Source organism: Myotis daubentonii, chromosome 2, assembly GCF_963259705.1.
Source record: "Myotis daubentonii chromosome 2, mMyoDau2.1, whole genome shotgun sequence".
In the NCBI taxonomy this organism is placed as follows: Eukaryota; Metazoa; Chordata; class Mammalia; order Chiroptera; family Vespertilionidae; genus Myotis; species Myotis daubentonii.
This window is the reverse complement of record NC_081841.1, coordinates 210,526,712-210,544,786: the sequence shown is the minus strand read 5'-3', so window position 1 is coordinate 210,544,786 and position 18,075 is coordinate 210,526,712. Positions and strand designations below refer to the sequence as shown.

Here is an 18,075-nt window from a genome sequence, read left to right as displayed (position 1 = left end):
TTCTTGGCAGAACGTCCTCTTCTAGTTAACTTCTCATTCCACTTGTCCAGCTACACTGGGTGTGCACAATTCCACGTTGATGCCCGGGCACAGCCGGGATTGCGACCTGGCCGAAGCTGCCCTACCCTGCCTGGTTCTCGGCCTTTGTATTTACGTCACCAGCTGTGGTTGCAAGGCCTTCATCATCAAGGTCGCTGAGCTGCCAGTATCACCCTGAGAAGGAGCTCTCGCCGTAGATGAGCCAGAACTGGGCATTCCCGTTCTAATAGCTAGACGTTCCCCAGCTGTGTTCTCTGTTCTGACCCTCAGACGGGGAGCATGCTTGCTACGCTGACCCTCCAAAGCAGTGGTTCTTGACCAGGGGGTGCTTTGTCTCCCGGGGGACACTTCGCAACGTTCGGAGATAGTTTTGGTAGTCGCAGTAGGAGAAAAGGTGCTACTAGCAACTAGAGGTTTGAGACCAGGGATGCAGCTAAACATCCCACATGCACAGGACAGCAGCCACCACCACAAGGAGTTATCCACCCCAAAATGCCAGTCGTGCCAAGGTTGTGAGACTTAGTCTCTTCTCTACTTTTGCCAGAACTCTGACCCCTTAAAACAAACAACAGTTCACATTTCTATGCGTAAAAATCACTTAGGGCACCTATAGATTTCCACGGCCCATCCTTAGAGATAGCAAGTTCAGGTTTGGGCCCCCAAACTGACATTTTAATAAGCCCTCCTGGTCATTCTAAAGCAACACTACCCTGAAGAAACGAAGTCGCCTCTCCGGCAGCAGCTTGGTCCCTGAGACGGTCTGCCGCTGCTGGATTTCCCTGGAACAATCTGTCTGAATTCCTGAGTATAGTGACTCCCGGGTCCCTTGTCACAGGGCTCACCCTCGTGTTCCCCCAGGTCCTGCCCCATTCCAGGTGGCAGAACTATGACAGAATGAATTCCTGCCAACTAGGAAGATACACGTTTAAAAAATGCATTGCCCCCCTCACCCTGCTCGTGTGGCTCAGTGGTCGAGTGTCAGGGTTGTGGGCTCAAACCCAGTGTGGGGCATGCAGGAGGCCGCCGATCAATGGTTCTCATCATTGATGTTTCTATCTTCCTCTCCCTTCCTCTCTGAAGTCAATAAAAATATATTTTTTAAAAAATATATGCATAGCCTGCCCTCATGGAGTTTACTCATGACCTAGTAAAGGAGGACAAATGAATAAAAAAGTCGGTGACAGATAAATGTTCCTTCCCAGTTCCCATCACTGCACTTCCTAAAAACCCCCGTTTACAGCACGGAGGTCAGTCTTGGGAGAGTGGCCGGGGTCAAGAATGAATGCATCTAAACTGTCAAACGGCCCACATTTTTCCATCTTATGCATGAGGAAATAAGGAGAAACTTTGTTTAAAGCCCTTGAAATCTGGCCAAGCATTTTCCTGATTTACCAGTCTACCAATCTTATCTAAAAGAAGGTCATACAGAGAAAGACAAATATCGCATGATTTCACTTACATGTGGTATCTAAAACACAAAGCAAACAGATCATAGATACAGAGAACAGGCTGGTGGTTGCCAGAGGGAACAGGGGAGGGAGGACAGGTGAAATGGGTGAAGGGTAATAAAAGGTACAAAATTCCAGTTATAAATAAGTCACAAGGATGTAATGTACAGTAGAAGGAATATAGTCAATAATATAATAACTTCATATGGTGACATGGTAACTGCACATCATGGTGGTCATTTTGTAATGTATAAAAATAATAGAATCACTATGCTGTACACCTGAAACTAATGAAATATTGTATGTCAACTATAATTATTTAAAAGGTTATCTACAATAAAAGCACTAACCAAAGAAAAAGACAAGTATCACATGATCTCACTCATATGTGGAATCTAAAGGACAAATGAACTGATGAACAAAATAGATCCAGAGACACAGAAGCATGGAATAGACAGATGAATCTCAGAGGGATTGTGGTGGTTGGTGGGGGGGTGGGGGGGTGGGGGGGTGGATGGGAAGAGATTAGCCAAAGAATTTATATGACTTAAGTTTATATGGCATAATCCATGACACATAGTGTGATAAAGGCCTGGGTCCGGGGGAGGAGGGAGTGGGGAGCAGGCCAAAAGGTGTCAATGGAGGGACAAGAGTGCATCTGTATAACTTCCAACAATAAAGAGAATTTTTAAATCCTTGTCCACGAACTCCAACATCCGGGTCATCTGGGGATTGTTCTCCACTGATTGCCTTTTCTTTTGAGTATGTTTCTTCATATGTCTGGTAATTAGATTGTATTCTGGACATTATAAATAATGGATTATATTGCCCTGACCGGTTTGGCTCAGTGGATAGAGAGTCGGCCTGTGGACTGAAGGGTCCCGGGTTCGATTCCGGTCAAGGGCATGTACCGTGGTTGCGGGCACATCCCCAGTGGGAGGCGTGCAGGAGGCAGCTGATCAATGTTTCTCTCTCATCGATATTTCTGACTATCTCCCTCTCTGTAAAAAATCAATAAAATATACTTAAAAAATAAATAAATAAATAAATAATGCATTATAGAAACAGTGGACTCTGTTTTGTTCCTCTGAATAATTGTTTGTTTGTGTAACAGGCAGTTAACTTGGTTGAGCTCACGCTCTAAATCCTGTCTCCCCTACGGTGGGCAAAAGGAAATCTCTACGCAGCTCTCTGTTTAGGCCGAGCTGCTTGGAGTCTGCCCCAAGGCTGTGGGGTTCAGAGATCAGCCGGAGATTGGGGCAGTGTGGCCGCCCTCTAGGTCTCCCCTTTTCAGCAATTCCTCCTCCCTTTCCAGGTTCTTTGGTCACTCTGTCCTCCGATTCCTCCGCTAGTAACACTTGAGGTTTCCATGAGTTTTCATTGCTCTCAGTGGCACTGCCTGGGGGTCTGTCCTAAGCTGAAAAGAGTTAAGACTATGATTCCCTTCTCACCAGAGTGAACTCCCCTCCAGTTTCTGCATGCTTTGGTCACTCTCCATTACCTTTAGATAATATTTAATATTTGTCCAAAGTATAAATGTTTGTGTGTGTCAAAGGTTAGTGTAGTGAAAACTACTCCATGACTGGCTCAAACTCTGATATCAAGGACTTGCCTGGGCTTTTCTAGGTACAGATACCATCACACCAGGTAACCCAGCACCCACTCCAACATGATGGAGTTCCTGCGTCAGGCCCAGGGTAGACACTAATCAGCCCATGGCTTTAACTCCCTGTTGCAGAAATTACATTTACTCAGTCATTCTAAACACTGATGGCACAGAAGAACATATTAAAATATGCTGGCTCAATTCCATATTATATTCACCAAGTTATGATGACAGGATAGTTTTCTTAACTGAGACGGGAAATCATAACTGACTTTCTTTTCATGATGTTATTATTTTATGTTTTTATCCTAATCAAGACTATTAGCCTGAGAGGCTTAATGCAGGTAAAGTCCATTAACGTATTTTTGGGCTCACACATATTGAAATCCATTTCATTTCATGAGAAGATTAGAAACCAAAAGAATAACTCCATAAAAGAAGAAATTTCATTTCCTCTTTTCTCACCCATCTATTTGTTTACAAATTTTTTAAAAGTGCACATTTCATGAAAGGAACTTGATGGCGTTAAGGCAGGTTTTGCTTTTTGGCATTTCCGTGTACTGCCACTATGAGTGTATTTCTGTTTAACTGTATGGCACTAGGGCCCTTTCACTATTACTGAGGCTTCTTTCCTTTGAAGGAGAAACAATAGGCTTTCTTTCTGGTTAGCCGTGCGTTTCAAATACTGCCTTTGTGTTTCTCGAAGAATACATATTCTTTTCAGAGCGTACAGCGAGGACTTATAAATCGAAATCTGCAGGGGTTTTCCTTGCAGCGTTTGACAACCTAAGGAGGTTCTGGAATCCTGTGCCAAGTGCTGCCGGGAGAGAGCAGGGTGCAGTGCTCCTGCTGGTGTTTATTCTTCTCTCATGGTTTCCTCATTCCGGTCCTCAGAACAAGTGGAACTGTAAGGAAGAGAAGCAAGTAAACAAAGCAGATCTCTTCACTCCTTTAGGAAGGTGGGGACTGCAGTAAGACTCCACAGTCAGGAATCAAGTCATAACTCCTGGCCTTCGCTCCGAACTGCACCTGCCACAGACGTAGGCAATGCATAGCTGCAGTCACACCGGAGCAAACAGGCCAAGCCTTCCGCTTCCACTGTCTTCTCTGTCCTCCTTCTGTATGATTCCCTCGTGCCTGCCTCACAAGATCAGTCCGTTTTCTTCTCCTGCTCCTAAATATATTCCTTCAAGGCATCCCCCCCCTTTTTTTTGTTTTGTTTTGTTTGTTTTTGTTTCTGTTTTACTGATACCAGAAAAAAACACACAGGGATCTACCTGGAGAACCGAGAGAGTAGTTTAGCCGGCCACTCGCACTCGGTCAGGCTGAGGCTGCCTGTGGTGCCTAAAGGGTGGTGGCTTGTGTCGGAAACGACCCGTGGACCTCAGACCGGCCTCGGCTGTTCAACGGTTCCTCGGCCCCCGGGACCTCGTGTCGATCAGCGTTAAAGCACAGCAGCTGGACTGTGGGAATGTATCCCTTCCTCTTGTTGTTTAGGAAAATAACTTCCCCGGTTGCCTACAGAATCAGAACCGTCCTGCATGCTGCCCTGTTCCTCATTTTATAACCTCAAAATCCCCTCTAGAAGGCCTTCAACGTGTCCCAGCACTGCCTGAACCTCTGCCACCTCCGCGCCCATCATCACCCACTGTCCTTTACCGTGTTCCCTTTGCCGCCATAACCTCACGCCACTCCTCTGGGCTCTTTCACAACCCGGAGAAATGGGCGAAGACTGAAGCACTTAGCAGAAGGGTAAACGAAAATTTCCAATGAACAAACTTCCTCTCCACCCTCCCATGAAAATGCCCCTTCTGATTTTACGCCTGCTGAGTTCAGCTCTCGTCCTGGTGTGACTGGCCCTGGAGGGTCCCACACCATGGCTCCAGGTCCCGGCTTGGAACTCCTCCTGACCCACCCACCCAGGCCTGGAGCACCTAGTCCCCACCCATGGCCACTGCAGTTCTGCACCGCTCGTCATCGTGCCTGGGCCCACCTGAGACCTGGCTCACAGCTCCCGTCCTCCGTGCCATTGACTTCAGCACCCACACCGTTGTGACCTTACATTTCTGACTGACGGCTGCCTTAAATGTCTGTCGCCTCTGTCCCGCTAATCTTTTACTCTACCTTACATGAACGACAGAGCAGCTGGGTTACACATTTTGCTTTTGCTACACCTGGATTGGCAATCCTCATCGCCAGCTCAGAATGACCCTCTTGGAACATGCTGTTCACCCTTTGCCCATTGCACTTTTCACTGTAAAAACTTTTTTTTTTCTTTTTTAATCCTCACCTGAGGATGTATTTCCATTTTTTTGAAGAGAGAATGGAAGAGAGACAAAGAGAAATACTGATGTAGGAGAAACCTTTGCACTTTTCACTGTAAAATCTTTTTTCTTCTTTTTTAATCCTCACCTGAGGATATATTTCCATTGATTTTTTTTTTTTTTTAAGAGAGAATGGAAGAGCCGAAACCGGTTTGGCTCAGTGGATAGAGCGTCGGCCTGCGGACTGAAAGGTCCCAGGTTCGATTCTGGTCGAGGGCATGTACCTGGGTTTCGGGCATATCCCCAGTAGGAGATGTGCAGGAGGCGGCTGGTCGATGTTTCTCTCTCATCGATGTTTCTAACTCTCTATCTCTCTCCCTTCCTCTCTGTAAAAAAATCAATAAAATATATTTATAAAAAAATAAATAAAACCAGCACTTCCTAGTATAGCAAATAAGGAACCATGAATGGCATTCCTTATTAAAACAACAAAAGAGCCCTAACTGGTTTGGCTTAGTGGATAAAGCCTCAGCCTGAGGACTGAGGGGTCCCGGGTTCGATTCCCAAGCGTGTACCTTGGTTGTGGGCACATCCCCAGCGGGAGGTGTGCAGGAGGTAGCTAGTTAATGTTTCTCTCTCATCGATGTTTCTAACTTTCTATCCCTCTCGCTTCCTCTCTGTAAAAAAAAAAAAAAAAGTCAATAAAATATATATTTTTAAAAAAGAAATAAAATATCACAGGCAGTTGCAGCTCCTCACAAGCCTTTAAAAAAGAAAGAAAGAAAGAAAGAAAGAAAGAAAGAAAGAAAGAAAGAAAGAAAGAAAGAAAGAAAGAAAGAAATCAGCATCAAAATGAAAAGGGAACCCACCATACAGGAGAACATATTTGTCAATGATGCATCCGATAAGGGGTTAATTTCTAAAATATATACAGTACTCCTACAACTCGACAAAAGGAAGACAGACAATCCAATTAAAAAATGGGCAGAGGACCTGAATAGACACTTCTCCAAAGAGGACATACAAATGGCCAAGAGACAAATGAAAAAATGCTCAGTGTCACTAATCATCAGACAATGAGGTATCACCTTACACCTGCCAGAATGGCTACCATCAATAAACCTACACACAGAACTCAGCAGCCCGGGTACAGTATGCAGAAGATACAAATAGTTATATTCATTGAGGGTTGCAATTTCACAGAATGGGCAATGAAAGGACAAACAGCAATAGCATCTAATACACTGGCAAGTGAGTGGCTGAAATGATGGACCACGGAATCTAAGCTGGAGAGGGAAGGGTAACAAGAAGATTGGGAGACTGACAGGTGGGAAGAAAGCAAATATGCTGCTGAAAGCAGAAAGGCCCAGCAGAGAACTGATGTAATTGAGTGAACAATCTAAAAAGCTAAGAGGTCAATCTAGACTCTAAATGTAGCTGTTCTTGTGTAAGATAGGTGTCTTTCACTGCAGTCCTTCCTTTTTATAAAATACTTTAAATCAGAACTTGATGACTTACCAAGGTTTTGTGGCCTGTCTACACAGTGGAATTTAGTGTAGTGGTTAGGTATATATGTCTTGGAAGCAGGACCTAAGCATAGTTACTTAACCTATGCCTCAGATTTCTCAACCATGAGATGGGGTAATAACAGCACTTACTTCATATTCACATGGAAAATGCATATTGGTTTCCAAACACCTGACTTAAAAACATTTAGAAAATAGGGAGGCGGGGGCAGGGGCGGGGCGGGGGCAGGGGCGGGCTAGAAGAGGTCAATGGGGGGAAAATGGGGACATATGTAATACTTTCAACAATAAAGATTTTAAAAAAAACTTTTGGAAAACAACCCATTTGTAATTTGGTGATACCGTATATTATTTGAAACACCTTTTGGTATGTGATGTTAGTGCAGTTCCTTTAGTTGTTTTATGTATTCAGAAGTATTTGTTATTGAGTGCTATTATGTGCCAGACGTTGTTCCAGGTGCTAACACAAAGTAGCAGACAAAACAAAATCCCGGCCCTGGGGAGCGTACATTCTAGTCAAAAGAGGCCAGATGCTAAACAAATGAAAAAGTAAGTATGTGTAGGCCAGATGGTGATGATGACTGGAGTCAGGTCCAGTGGGGAAAGGAGGGTGAGGAGGACCTGTGGAGCCTTATGTTACATATGATGCTGCGGGAAGGCGTCCAGAACAAGGGGCTACTTGAGCATTTGCCTCGGTCACGTAGGTATATGTGGGAAAGAACACTGCAGAGAGGGAGCACTAAGTACAAAGCTCCTCAGGTAGAACATACTTGACATGTTTCAAGTCCGTGTGGAAGACCAGTGTGGCCAAGCTTGATGAGAAAAGGTGGAGCTGGTAGGGTACGAGATCAGAGAAGTAGCAGGAGGCTAGCCAGACGCTGGGTGACCTTGTAAGTCATGTAAGATCACTGACTTTCATTCACTGGAGGGTTCTGAGGAGAAGAGTGACATGATCTGATTTATGTGGACAGTAGATAGGGGATGGGAAAAGGCAGGGGAACCAATCATGAGTTTATTGCAATGATCCAGAGGAGAATCGCTTGAACCTATGCAGAAGCAGAAGCAGAAGCGGTGAGAAGTGGTTGGATTCTGCTATAATATGTTTTGAAGGTAGAGCCAAAAGGAGTTACTAGTGTGCTGGGTGTGTGGTAAGAAAGAAGAGTCAAAGGTGACTGTAAGATCTGGCCTAAAGCAAACTAGAAAATGAGGTAGGGAAGATTGAGAAAGCAACAGTGTGGATTGGGACACAGAGAAAAGAGAGAAGAGAGTTCGTTTTTAGACATGATAAGTTTAAGATGCCTATGAGATATCCACAGTAGGTGATGTCGAGAAGACAGCTAGATAGAAGAGTCTGAGTTCAGGGAACAGATCTGCGCTGGGGACATAGATTGAAGAGTCATCGATATAACAAAGGCATTAAAGTCATCAGATTGGATGAGATCACATAAGGGGTGAGCATAAGTAAAGAAAAATAAGGCATCTGAAGACTGAGCCCAGGGGTACCCTTACAGACAGAGGTCAGCTGACCAGGTGAAACCAACCGAGGTTTTTCAAGAGGTAGCCAGTAAGGAGAGAAGAATGAACAGAAAATGGTATTCCAAAGAAAAATGAAGTGCTCCAATATCTAATATACAATTGTGGAATTGGGTAGTAAGATAAAATAGAGGCCAAGAACATTGCAAGAGAAGAGGTCCAGAAACCAGAATACTGGAAGGATTGTCTCTGTGGACATTTTAATCACCAAGAATGCTGACAAGAGAAAATTAAAACATAAAAATAAAAAAGAATGTTGACGGGAATCATATTAGAAACAGTGACAGTGAGTCAGGCGTGAAAAACTAGAGGCCCAGTGCACAAAATTCGTGCAAGGGGCTTGGCCCTCATAGCCCCGAAGCCCCAGCTTCGGCTGTAAGGACGGTCATTCTGCTGTTTGGTCTAATTAGCATATTAGCTCTTTATTATATAGGATATGTCTGAATTGTGGTCAGCACACACCTCTCTCTCTCTCTCTCTCTCTCTCTCTCTCTCTCTCTATATATATATATATATATATATATATATATATATATATATATATATATACATCTAATTGTCTTTTCCAGTCGTAAAGCCCCTGAGATCAGGAATCCATTTTTTATTGCATGTGTATCTTTCACAGCGCCTAGTGATCTGCTGGGTCCTTTTAGTTGGTCATACAGCACTTCACATACATACTCTGTTACTATATTTGCTACTGCTGACTTTTGTTGTCATTTCAGGGTGATAATTCCTCTCCTTACCATCCAAGTTGGGAAACAATTGAGAAACAGACACAGGCATCAGATGGAGATCAACCACAGCTTAGTGCCGATTACATTGAAATAAAGAAAACAGCTCGGACCTGAGACCAAGAAGGGAACCCAACTCTTTCTCCTCTGGAGTGACCTCAGACACTCAGTCACTTGACAAATGCAAACTGCCTGCCAACGGCACAGCCAGCTTCAAACATGAAAGGGATCCCCGAGGGCAGGAGAGGAGGGGCTGGGGAGCCGCAGACGCAAGACCTTACAGGGGCTCCGTTCTTTGTCTACCTTCTCTCCACTCTCCCAGTGCCAGCCCTCCGTGATGCTCTCCTTAGTCTTTGCAGCCATGACGTTACCATGGTGTTTTACAAGTTTGTTGGAGAGGTGCCAATTTTGGAAGATGTGGTCAAACTACTTCCCCTGCCGCGCTGGTCACCCAGGGCTGCTGTGCTGAGCTTACCACTGTGGGCTGGCAGGTCTCAATGACAGAGCCAGAGAGGCCGGGCCACAGTGACCTTCCCACCACTTACCATTTAGGTAAGTCACTCCTCCCTAGGGAGACAAGAATTGAGGGAACTGGAGAGAAAGGGGGACCTTTTCTCCCCCAAACATCTGACAGTAGATCTAGGTTTTGTGAGGCCTGAAGCTTATACAATTTGAATGGTCTTCTTTAACAAAAAAATTACAAGTGCAAAATTAGGTGGAAGGCTAGGAAGAGGCCAGAGCAAGGGAGGTCCTGAAACTGAAGTGGTACAGCTTCACAATAAATCCTCCTCTGCTGTTGAGAAGGTAGAAATACCTATTCTAGTGAGCACGTCTGTGAGGATCCTCTCCGATACAATAATGCCACCTGCAATCAAACCAACTTGACCTGGATCAAATGATAAAGAAGAATGATGGCCCACGTTCATGAAGAGTCCAGCTGTTGGACAGGCTCCGTGAATGGTTGATCTAGCAGCTTAACAATGTCTTAATGACCCAGTTTCTTCCCATCTCTCTTCTGTGCTGCCCACAGTATCTATTCATCCTCAGGGTCCGCCCTACAGGTTAACAACATGAATGCCAGCAGCAATGGGAACTACCAGCTTTCTTTCCTGTTAGAAGAGAAAGGACAAGAGCCTCAATCACAGGACAAAAGCCCTGAGTTCCACACCATGGCCTGTTGGATTCAAGAGTCCCAGTGGCTAAGGTTCAAGTTAAGTACCCGGGCAACAGAGCTAGGAGAACCTTAAAGGTCAGGCCAGGCAAGGCCCACCTACGGGGGTAAGACAAAGGATGAGGATATGGATCATCCTAATCCTATGGCTGCTGCATAATGGAGGAGTGGAACTGAGGTTGGTGAAGCATCCACAACATTAAACTAGAGGTCAGAGTAAGGAATAATAAGCTAAATGTATTGAAAGTTTTCCAGTCCAGCCAGTGTGGCTCAGTGATTGAGTGTCAACCTATGAACCAGGAGGTCAGGGTTTGATTCCTGGTCAGGGCATGTGCCCAAGTCGAGGGCTGGATACCCAGTGTGGAGCATGATTCTCTCACATCATTGATATTTCTATCTCTCTCCCTCTCCCCTCCTCTCTGAAATCAATAAAAATATATTTTGTAAAAAAGAGTTTTTCAGATGTCCTTTGATTTACACCCCCACCCCGCCCCAAATCTTCATTTTCCTCTTCCACAAGCCTGATTTCCAGGAGGGCAGGGGTCATTTGTTCACTAGTTTACCCAGCACATAGAGTAAGTGCTCAACATTTATTGAAAGGATACATGAATTTACCACAAAGTTATGAGAAACAACTTGTTAGAGCATTAAATAGGTAACTGTAATGGTTTATGTAAAAATGAAAGTATGCAGGAATATAAAGTCATCAACAAAAAGGTTTAGAGATGATTGGATTTGAGTTGACTGGATAAATCAGGTCAGAAACATATGTCTTATCAAAGAAAGTGGAAACAGGATGATAAATGGCCCTTCGAACTCAAACTTGGCTCAAGTATCAGAGACTCAATCCGATATCAAAAACGTTTCACAAAGAAACAGAAAGATAAGTTAAGCCCTAGACAGTTTGGCTCAGTGGATAGAGTGTTGGCCTGCGGACTGAAGGGTCCTGGGTTCAATTCGGGTCAAGGGTACATGCCTGGGTTGCCCACTCACTCCCCAGTAGGGGGTGTGCAGAAGGCAGCCAAACCAATGATTCTCATCATTGATGACTCTCTCCCTTCCTCTCTGAAATCAATATATATATAATGTTAAAAAATGACGGATAATTAAGCTATTTTATTTTGCCATTATTATGGGGAGGACAATTAGATTAAATGTGAGCACTAAATTAGTAGGTGTGTAATGGAATACCTTGAGCTGAAGGTAATGATTTAACATATTTTTCTATGGAAAAGCAAAGCCGAAAACAAGTACTCTTTCTTAGTGTGATAAAGCTACTGGAGAGAAAGAATTGTGTGATAATTTTGCATGACCTCTGATTTTCCCATTTTTTACATCTTTTATTCTCCTGAAAAGATGGACAAAAATCTAAGCTTTGAAATGCAAGAGTACATTTTAAATATACTAAGCCTTTTTCTTTAAACAAAAGTACTGATTGGCAATTACTCTGGTAAATGTTTATATTTAGAACTATGTTTCTTGATCTAGAATGCATTTTTTTAATATTCAGTTTTATAAATCAAGTCATACCTGTTCTGGTTAATGTGATGCTATTATGTGTGATAGATTTCATTTAGGGTGGGGTAGTTAGATTGCAATGATTTTAAATCAAGGCTCCAGCTCAGGAACCTAGGAATGTTAGGTAGGAGATTGGAGAAGGTCCACAGCAGGCCAAGCACTTCAGCTATTCTGATAAACAATTTGATTACTGATGCTGACTCTTGCATAGTAAGCAGGTCACCCAAACCTTATACTTGATGCTTGCTGTGAAGGTAGTATTTGAACCACCCTTCCCGTGGACACAGTCATTCATTTGTCCATTTAAATACCATTTTATATTAATATGTCAGTATACCTCCAACCATGGCCACACGCCTTGCCTTGGCTTTCTGTGCATTTCTAGTATTGAAGAATCGGTTAGGTTAAAAAACAAACAGAAAAAGGATGTATTGTAAGAAGAAATAATGCACAAAATGGTATAATTTTAGGCAAGTAGTATAAATCCTTAATTTATCTGAAAATAGGATAAACAGCATATAAAAGGCCTTTGAAAGTTAAATGCAAAATTATACGAAAATTGTGCCTAAGAATATTATGACAAAATAGGGTTTCTGCATAAGGAATCTGATTTTGCCACCAATTAACATCCTCTCAGAGGAAAAAAAAAATGTTTGAAGTGCCCTCAGTAGTATTTAAGGTGAACGATCTTTAATCCAAATAGCTATTTATCTCTAGTTCCAACAGAATTCGACCTATTTACACATTACCCATTTGCCCAGAGTGAAGTCAGGGCTTTTACAATGGCTCCTAATGGCCCATATAATCTGCCCTACCCGCCTTCCCTCTCGGGCTTGTCTACTTCTTCCCCTCCTTCCTTCTGCTCCACTCACGCTGATGTACTGCATTAGCAGGACACGCCAGGCACATTCTCACAGGTAAGCCTTTGCTCCAGCTGCTTCCTCTGCCTGGAATCCTCCTCCCTGGGCATCCCCAAGGCCACCTCCCTCACCCCCTTCAAATCTCTGCTCAAACATCACTTTCGCAGCAATGCCCCCGCCGCCCATCTTTTTAACACTGTGCCTCTCCCCGCTCTCGATCCCTTCCTCTGCATTTACTACGTGACGTTTATTGCCGCCTAGCATCCTATATCAGTTTTCTTACAGATGATGCTTATTGTCTACTTCTCTTCTAGGCTGAAAACCTGATGAGGGAAGAACTGCCTTTTTTGTTCCCTGCTTGGCACACTGTACGTCGACAGTAAACATTTTTTGAATTCGTGAGCATGTCAATGATCTGCTTGCTTCATGTTGAATCAGGAACTCACTTTAATCATGTGTTATATTTCAAAAGTCAAACTTCCTCCTCAAAGAGAAAGACTCATGTTCCGGGGAAAAAAGAAAAAAAAAAAGCCTAGAAAAAAACGCACCCCCCCCCCCCAAACATCAAGTTCTCATTTCCAACAAAAGGATTGTTTTTCTAAGGAAGTAATACAAAATGGGTAAAACTGCAATTTCTCTCTCTCTCTCTCACACACACACACAAATGTATGAAGATGTTAGTGACAGTATTCTGGGTTTTATAGGAACGAAAAACGCTGGTTGAAATGTCAGAGACTCAATGAGAAGGCGAGGATTTCCAGCTGGACTTTTAAGTAACGCATCCTACCAGGGTGACCGGAGGCAGAGTGCCAGGCACAGACACCTGTCACCTGCCGCTTTCGGGCTGCCGATCCTCCTGCAGGTCAGCTCAGTCCTGCGACCTGCAGCCCTTCAGCTAGGGGCGAGCACACAGCCGCGGAGGCTGCACACCTCCAGGGGAGGGGTCACCCCGCCGGAGTCTAAGTTACAGCGGTTCTCAACCTTCCTCATGCCGCGACCCTTTAATACAGTTCCTCAGGTTGCGGTGACCCCCAATTTCACTGTTACAGATTGAACATAATTAAAGTATACTGATTAATCACAAAAACAATATCTAATTATATATGTTTTCCGATGGTCTTAGGCGACCCCTGTGAAAGGGTCGCTCGACCCCCCAAAGGGGTCGCGACCCACAGGTTGAGAACCGCTGGCTAGGCGCCGTCACGGAAGCCTCCATTCTGTGGCCGGTCATCTGCTGCGAAAGCCTAAGTGGGTAATTCGCAGCGTGGGGTCTCCATGGGGCGCCCCCTCCCGGCCTCAGACACCCGAGCCGGACCAGCGGCCCAGGGTCTGGATGAATAGCCTCACTCACTTCGGGCAAAGGTGAGTCGGGGGCGCGCGTTAGGCCGCATTCTCCGACCTTTGTAAGTTGGATCCGTTTCGTGGGAATTTGGTACCGAGCGGCCCCAGCGCAGCCCTCACCCCGGGCCATGTGGGGATGTTGAGCAGTTGGCACCGGGCCCGAGGGGAGCGTGACCTCTCGCCTCCTGCCACCTGCGGCCGGACCCGGGAGGCCCCAGCTCCCCAGGCTTCGAAGTCCACGCCGGGAGCCACCCCGTCGGGGCGGGGCTGCGGCTCGGCCCAACCACTGCCCGCGGGAGGGGGGTCCGACACCAGCACGGCCTTACCGCCCGCCCTGCCAACCATCCTGGGGGTCCCTTCTCCTCCACGCCCTGCCGCCCTTCCCGCGACACCGAGGAGCGCCATCCCGCCCTCCTGCCCCGTCTCCTCCGGGCCCGGCCCCCCCGCCGCGGTGGTACGTCCCGGGCGCGCGTCACGTGGCGGAGGGCGCGGTCCGCCCCGGCCCAGGAGGTGCCTCTAGCGGCCTCTGCGCGTCTGGGAGCTGCGTCGGCGGCTGGAACGATGCTGGGCCGGAGTCGCCTGAGCGCCGGCTTCCTGGCCGTGGCCGCGGCCGTGGCCGTGGCGCAGCACGCGCCGCCGGTAGGTGAGATCGAGGGTCGCAGGTGCGGGCGTGGCGGGGAGGCGGGGCGTGGGGACACCTGGTCCCCGCTGCATCTGGACGGGCGTCGCGGTTTCCTGCGCGGGGGGCACAGGGGGTGCAGGTGGAGGGGGCCCCGCTGTTAGCAGCACACCTGTCAGGGAGCTCCTGGGCTCCGCAGAACGGAGGCTGTGATTTACACCCCCATTTTCAGGGGGTGCCCTCGTGCCCCCCGTTACGGTCGCGCGCATTCTGAACCGCTGAGAAGCGAAAAACTTCCAGGCGACCTGTGTGCATGGATGGCTCACTGGAGCGAGGGCCGCCGGCCTGATGACTCGGGCATTCCCGGCCCCTGACGCGGTGCTCAGGGCGGTGCAGCCGGGGCCCCTGGCGCCCCAGCCGGGGCAGTGGGAGCAGCCCGGGCCCCGCGTGGCTGCGCCTCCCCCCCCCCCCCCCCGGGTCATGCGGACGCCTGTCCCGCGCTGCGGTTCTTTCCCCGCCGGTGACGGGAACAGGCTGGACACCCAGGCAGCAGCCTGGCGCGGACTCCGCAGACGGGGAGGAAGCGGCCGGGAGGAAATGTCTAGCCAGAGGTCACACTTTTGTTTACTGAAGCGCCTAGACGTGGCCTCCTGACACCCGCGCTGCTGCGCTTTCATCATTCTCCCCTTTAAAAGCCACGAGACCGCATTTTTCTTGGCCAGTCGGATCAGATAAGTGGGACTTGACCTGAGCCTGGAGGAGGATCCAGAACAGCTTAGAGAGGATGCTGACAAGTAGGAGCAAGATGTGTACTCTCTGGCTCTTTTGCTAGTATTTCTCCAAGGAGAGAAGCTTTATGAATAAAACATGGTGGGATTAATATTCAGCCATTGAAAGTTGTTAAAAATGGCTGCCCTGGCTCAGGGGTTCAGCATCCATCTATGAACCAGGAGGTCAGGGCACAGGCCCGGGTTGTGGGCTCGATGCCCAGTGTGGGGCGTGCAGGAGGCAGCCGTTCAATGATTCTCGCTCATCATTGATGTTTCTCTCTCCCTCCCTCTCCCTCTCTCTCTGAAATAGATAAAAAAATAAATACATTTTTAAAAAGGTTATCGTGTTAAGCAAGTAAAAGCAGAGTACGAAGGCGTATGCACAGTGATTTCAGTAACAGAAGGATGCACGGTGTGTGCATGTGGACAAGGATTGGGAGAGTATAAGGAAAAATAAAATGAGTGTGGTTAGCGTGGGTAGGGAATTGCTTTGAAGTGGTTGGAATCAGGGAGTGTTTAAAGAAATTATTACTTTGATACCATCCATGCCTTTCAGCCAAACTCCCCAGGAATCACAGCTGGTAGTTCAACAAATTATTACTCTTTGTGGCGAGGGAGAAAGCACAGCATGGGTAAGCGGGGGGAGAGGGCTCGCAGGAACGGCGGTAGGAAGAACCTGTTTCATAATTGAGAGTTCGGTTGTGTGATCTGGAGGTGCAGCTAAGGAATCGGGGGTTTGCTGTACATTGAATGCTTTTAGAAAGTGGGGCAATTCCCTGATTGGGTAAAGAAGACAGTCATTCATTTAGCAAGAGAAGGGGGTGTTTGGTATTTTGTGGGTTGCATAGCACCCTTGTTGTCGTCCACGCTGACACGGAATCATGGGTGGCCTTGCTTTGTCGGGTTTTATGCTGCCTCACTGGGGTGGGAATTCTGGGAGGTTGGTTAGATCCAAAAAGGGGAACAGAAGTGGCCTGGCCGTGGGTGTCCGACCAGCATGTGATCACACCGAGGTCTAGTTGTGCATCTCAGAGAAGTTTCAGCTGTCAGGGGCTGCGTTTTTTCTTCTTTCCCAATACTTTACTTTTTTAAGCAAAAGTATTTTAAAGGCTGTTTTTAAAACAAGAAGAACCAGCTGACTCCATGACTTTAATAGTTCTTACCTAAAATAGTGGTTGTCACACTCTAGCCCAGCTACTGAGGTCAGTTTGGGAAGCTGCTTTCCTAAGTCTTTCATGAAATGAGAAGGAGGAGAGCATGAAATTAAAATTATTAAGTCAGAATGGTGGCTTTTATTCTGATTTTACAGCCTTCCAATTTTTGTTGTTAAGGTGTTCTTTCTTTTATGTGTGTGCGTTTTGTTTTGTAACATCTCTTCCTGGGAGAATAAAAATTTGGACTCCCGTGTGCTGGGCCCCTCTTAATTTTGTTACTGATCTGGAAAATTCTGGGAGTCACTGGCTGAAAGGATCTTTGGAACCTCATAGAAGTTTAGTGACCTCGATCTCTGACAAGAGTAAGCAGTTTTTTCACTTGGAATCATTTTACATGATACACAGTGTATAGCCACATAGGTACAAAAGCTATTTCAAAACTACTCCTGAATAATGTGAATAATGAGGGCCCGCTTTAAATTACAAACAAAAACCATTTAATTTGGAGTGCCTGTGGGCTTTGTTCCTTCTTGTTTGAGGCTTTCAGAATATAGCATATTTTAAGGCAGGGGTCCTCAAACTTTTTAAACAGGGGGCCAGTTCACTGTCCCTCAGACCGTTGGAGGGCCGGACTATAGTTTAAAAAAAACTATGAACAAATTCCTATGCACACTGCACATATCTTATTTTGAAGTAAAAAAAACAAAATGGGAACAAATACAGTATTTGTATTTGCATGTGGCCCACGGGCCGTAGTTTGAGGACCCCTGTTTTAAGGTCTTCCTGAGTCATTCTTTACTGTTGATTCTAGAAGGAGACCTATTAAGGATGGTGGTAACGAGAGTGGTGCAAAAAGTCTGGAGAGGGAGAGGGAGGCAGTGTCATCAGGCTCTTAGACCTTGTTAAGGACATGTTTTTATTGATTTCAGAGAGGAAGGGAGAGGGAGAGAAAGATAGAAACATCAATGAGGAGAGAGAATCATGATCGGCTGCCTCCTGAACCCCCCCACACTGGGGATAGAGCTTGCAATTCGGGCATGTGCCCTGACCGGGAATCGAACCATGACCTCCTGATGTCAATGCTTAACCACTGAGCCACACTGGTCAGGCAAGGATTTTGGGTTCTATCCTAAAAACAATAGGAAGCCATGGATAGTTTTAAACAAGATATGATAAGATACCATATTCACTTTTAAAAGATCACTTTGGATTGAAAGGGATCCAGGGTGGATGTGAGGAGACTAGTCCAGGGGAGAAAAATGGGATGACCTTCAGGAGGGAAGTGCCAGTGGAGAAGGAGAGAAGTGGGTGGTGCTAGAGAAAATTAGGAGTAGAGCAAGCAGAATGAAGGGTTGGATGGGAATGAGGGGCAGGCACCTTTCTGAGTGCTCAGCGGGGTGAATGGTGGCATCCCAGGGAACATGGGGAGGGAAATGTTGGGGGGGTGGAAGAGTGAAGATCGTTTTCATTCTGGTTATGTCACATTTCCAGC

At 46.3% G+C, this 18,075-nt stretch overlaps 1 protein-coding gene and 1 long non-coding RNA gene across 2 annotated transcripts in view; one reads left to right on the top strand and one right to left on the bottom strand.

Moving 5' to 3' along the window:
* Nucleotides 1–1,462: 1,462 nt before the first annotated feature.
* LOC132228711 (uncharacterized) lies at nt 1,463–14,284 on the bottom strand. Its single transcript, XR_009451416.1, has 3 exons — nt 14,051–14,284; nt 2,554–3,998; nt 1,463–2,317 (listed from the first exon to the last, which is right to left on the bottom strand). It is a non-coding gene; the product is annotated as an uncharacterized LOC132228711 (long non-coding RNA).
* Nucleotides 14,285–14,522: 238 nt separating this feature from the next.
* Nucleotides 14,523–18,075, top strand: part of ASAH1 (N-acylsphingosine amidohydrolase 1) — a 29,886-nt gene continuing 26,333 nt past the window's right edge. Inside the window, exon 1 of the mRNA XM_059685578.1 lies at nt 14,523–14,679. Within this exon, the coding sequence (XP_059541561.1) occupies nt 14,602–14,679 (78 nt within the window). The 5' untranslated portion in view covers nt 14,523–14,601. The remainder of the gene's footprint in view (nt 14,680–18,075) is intronic.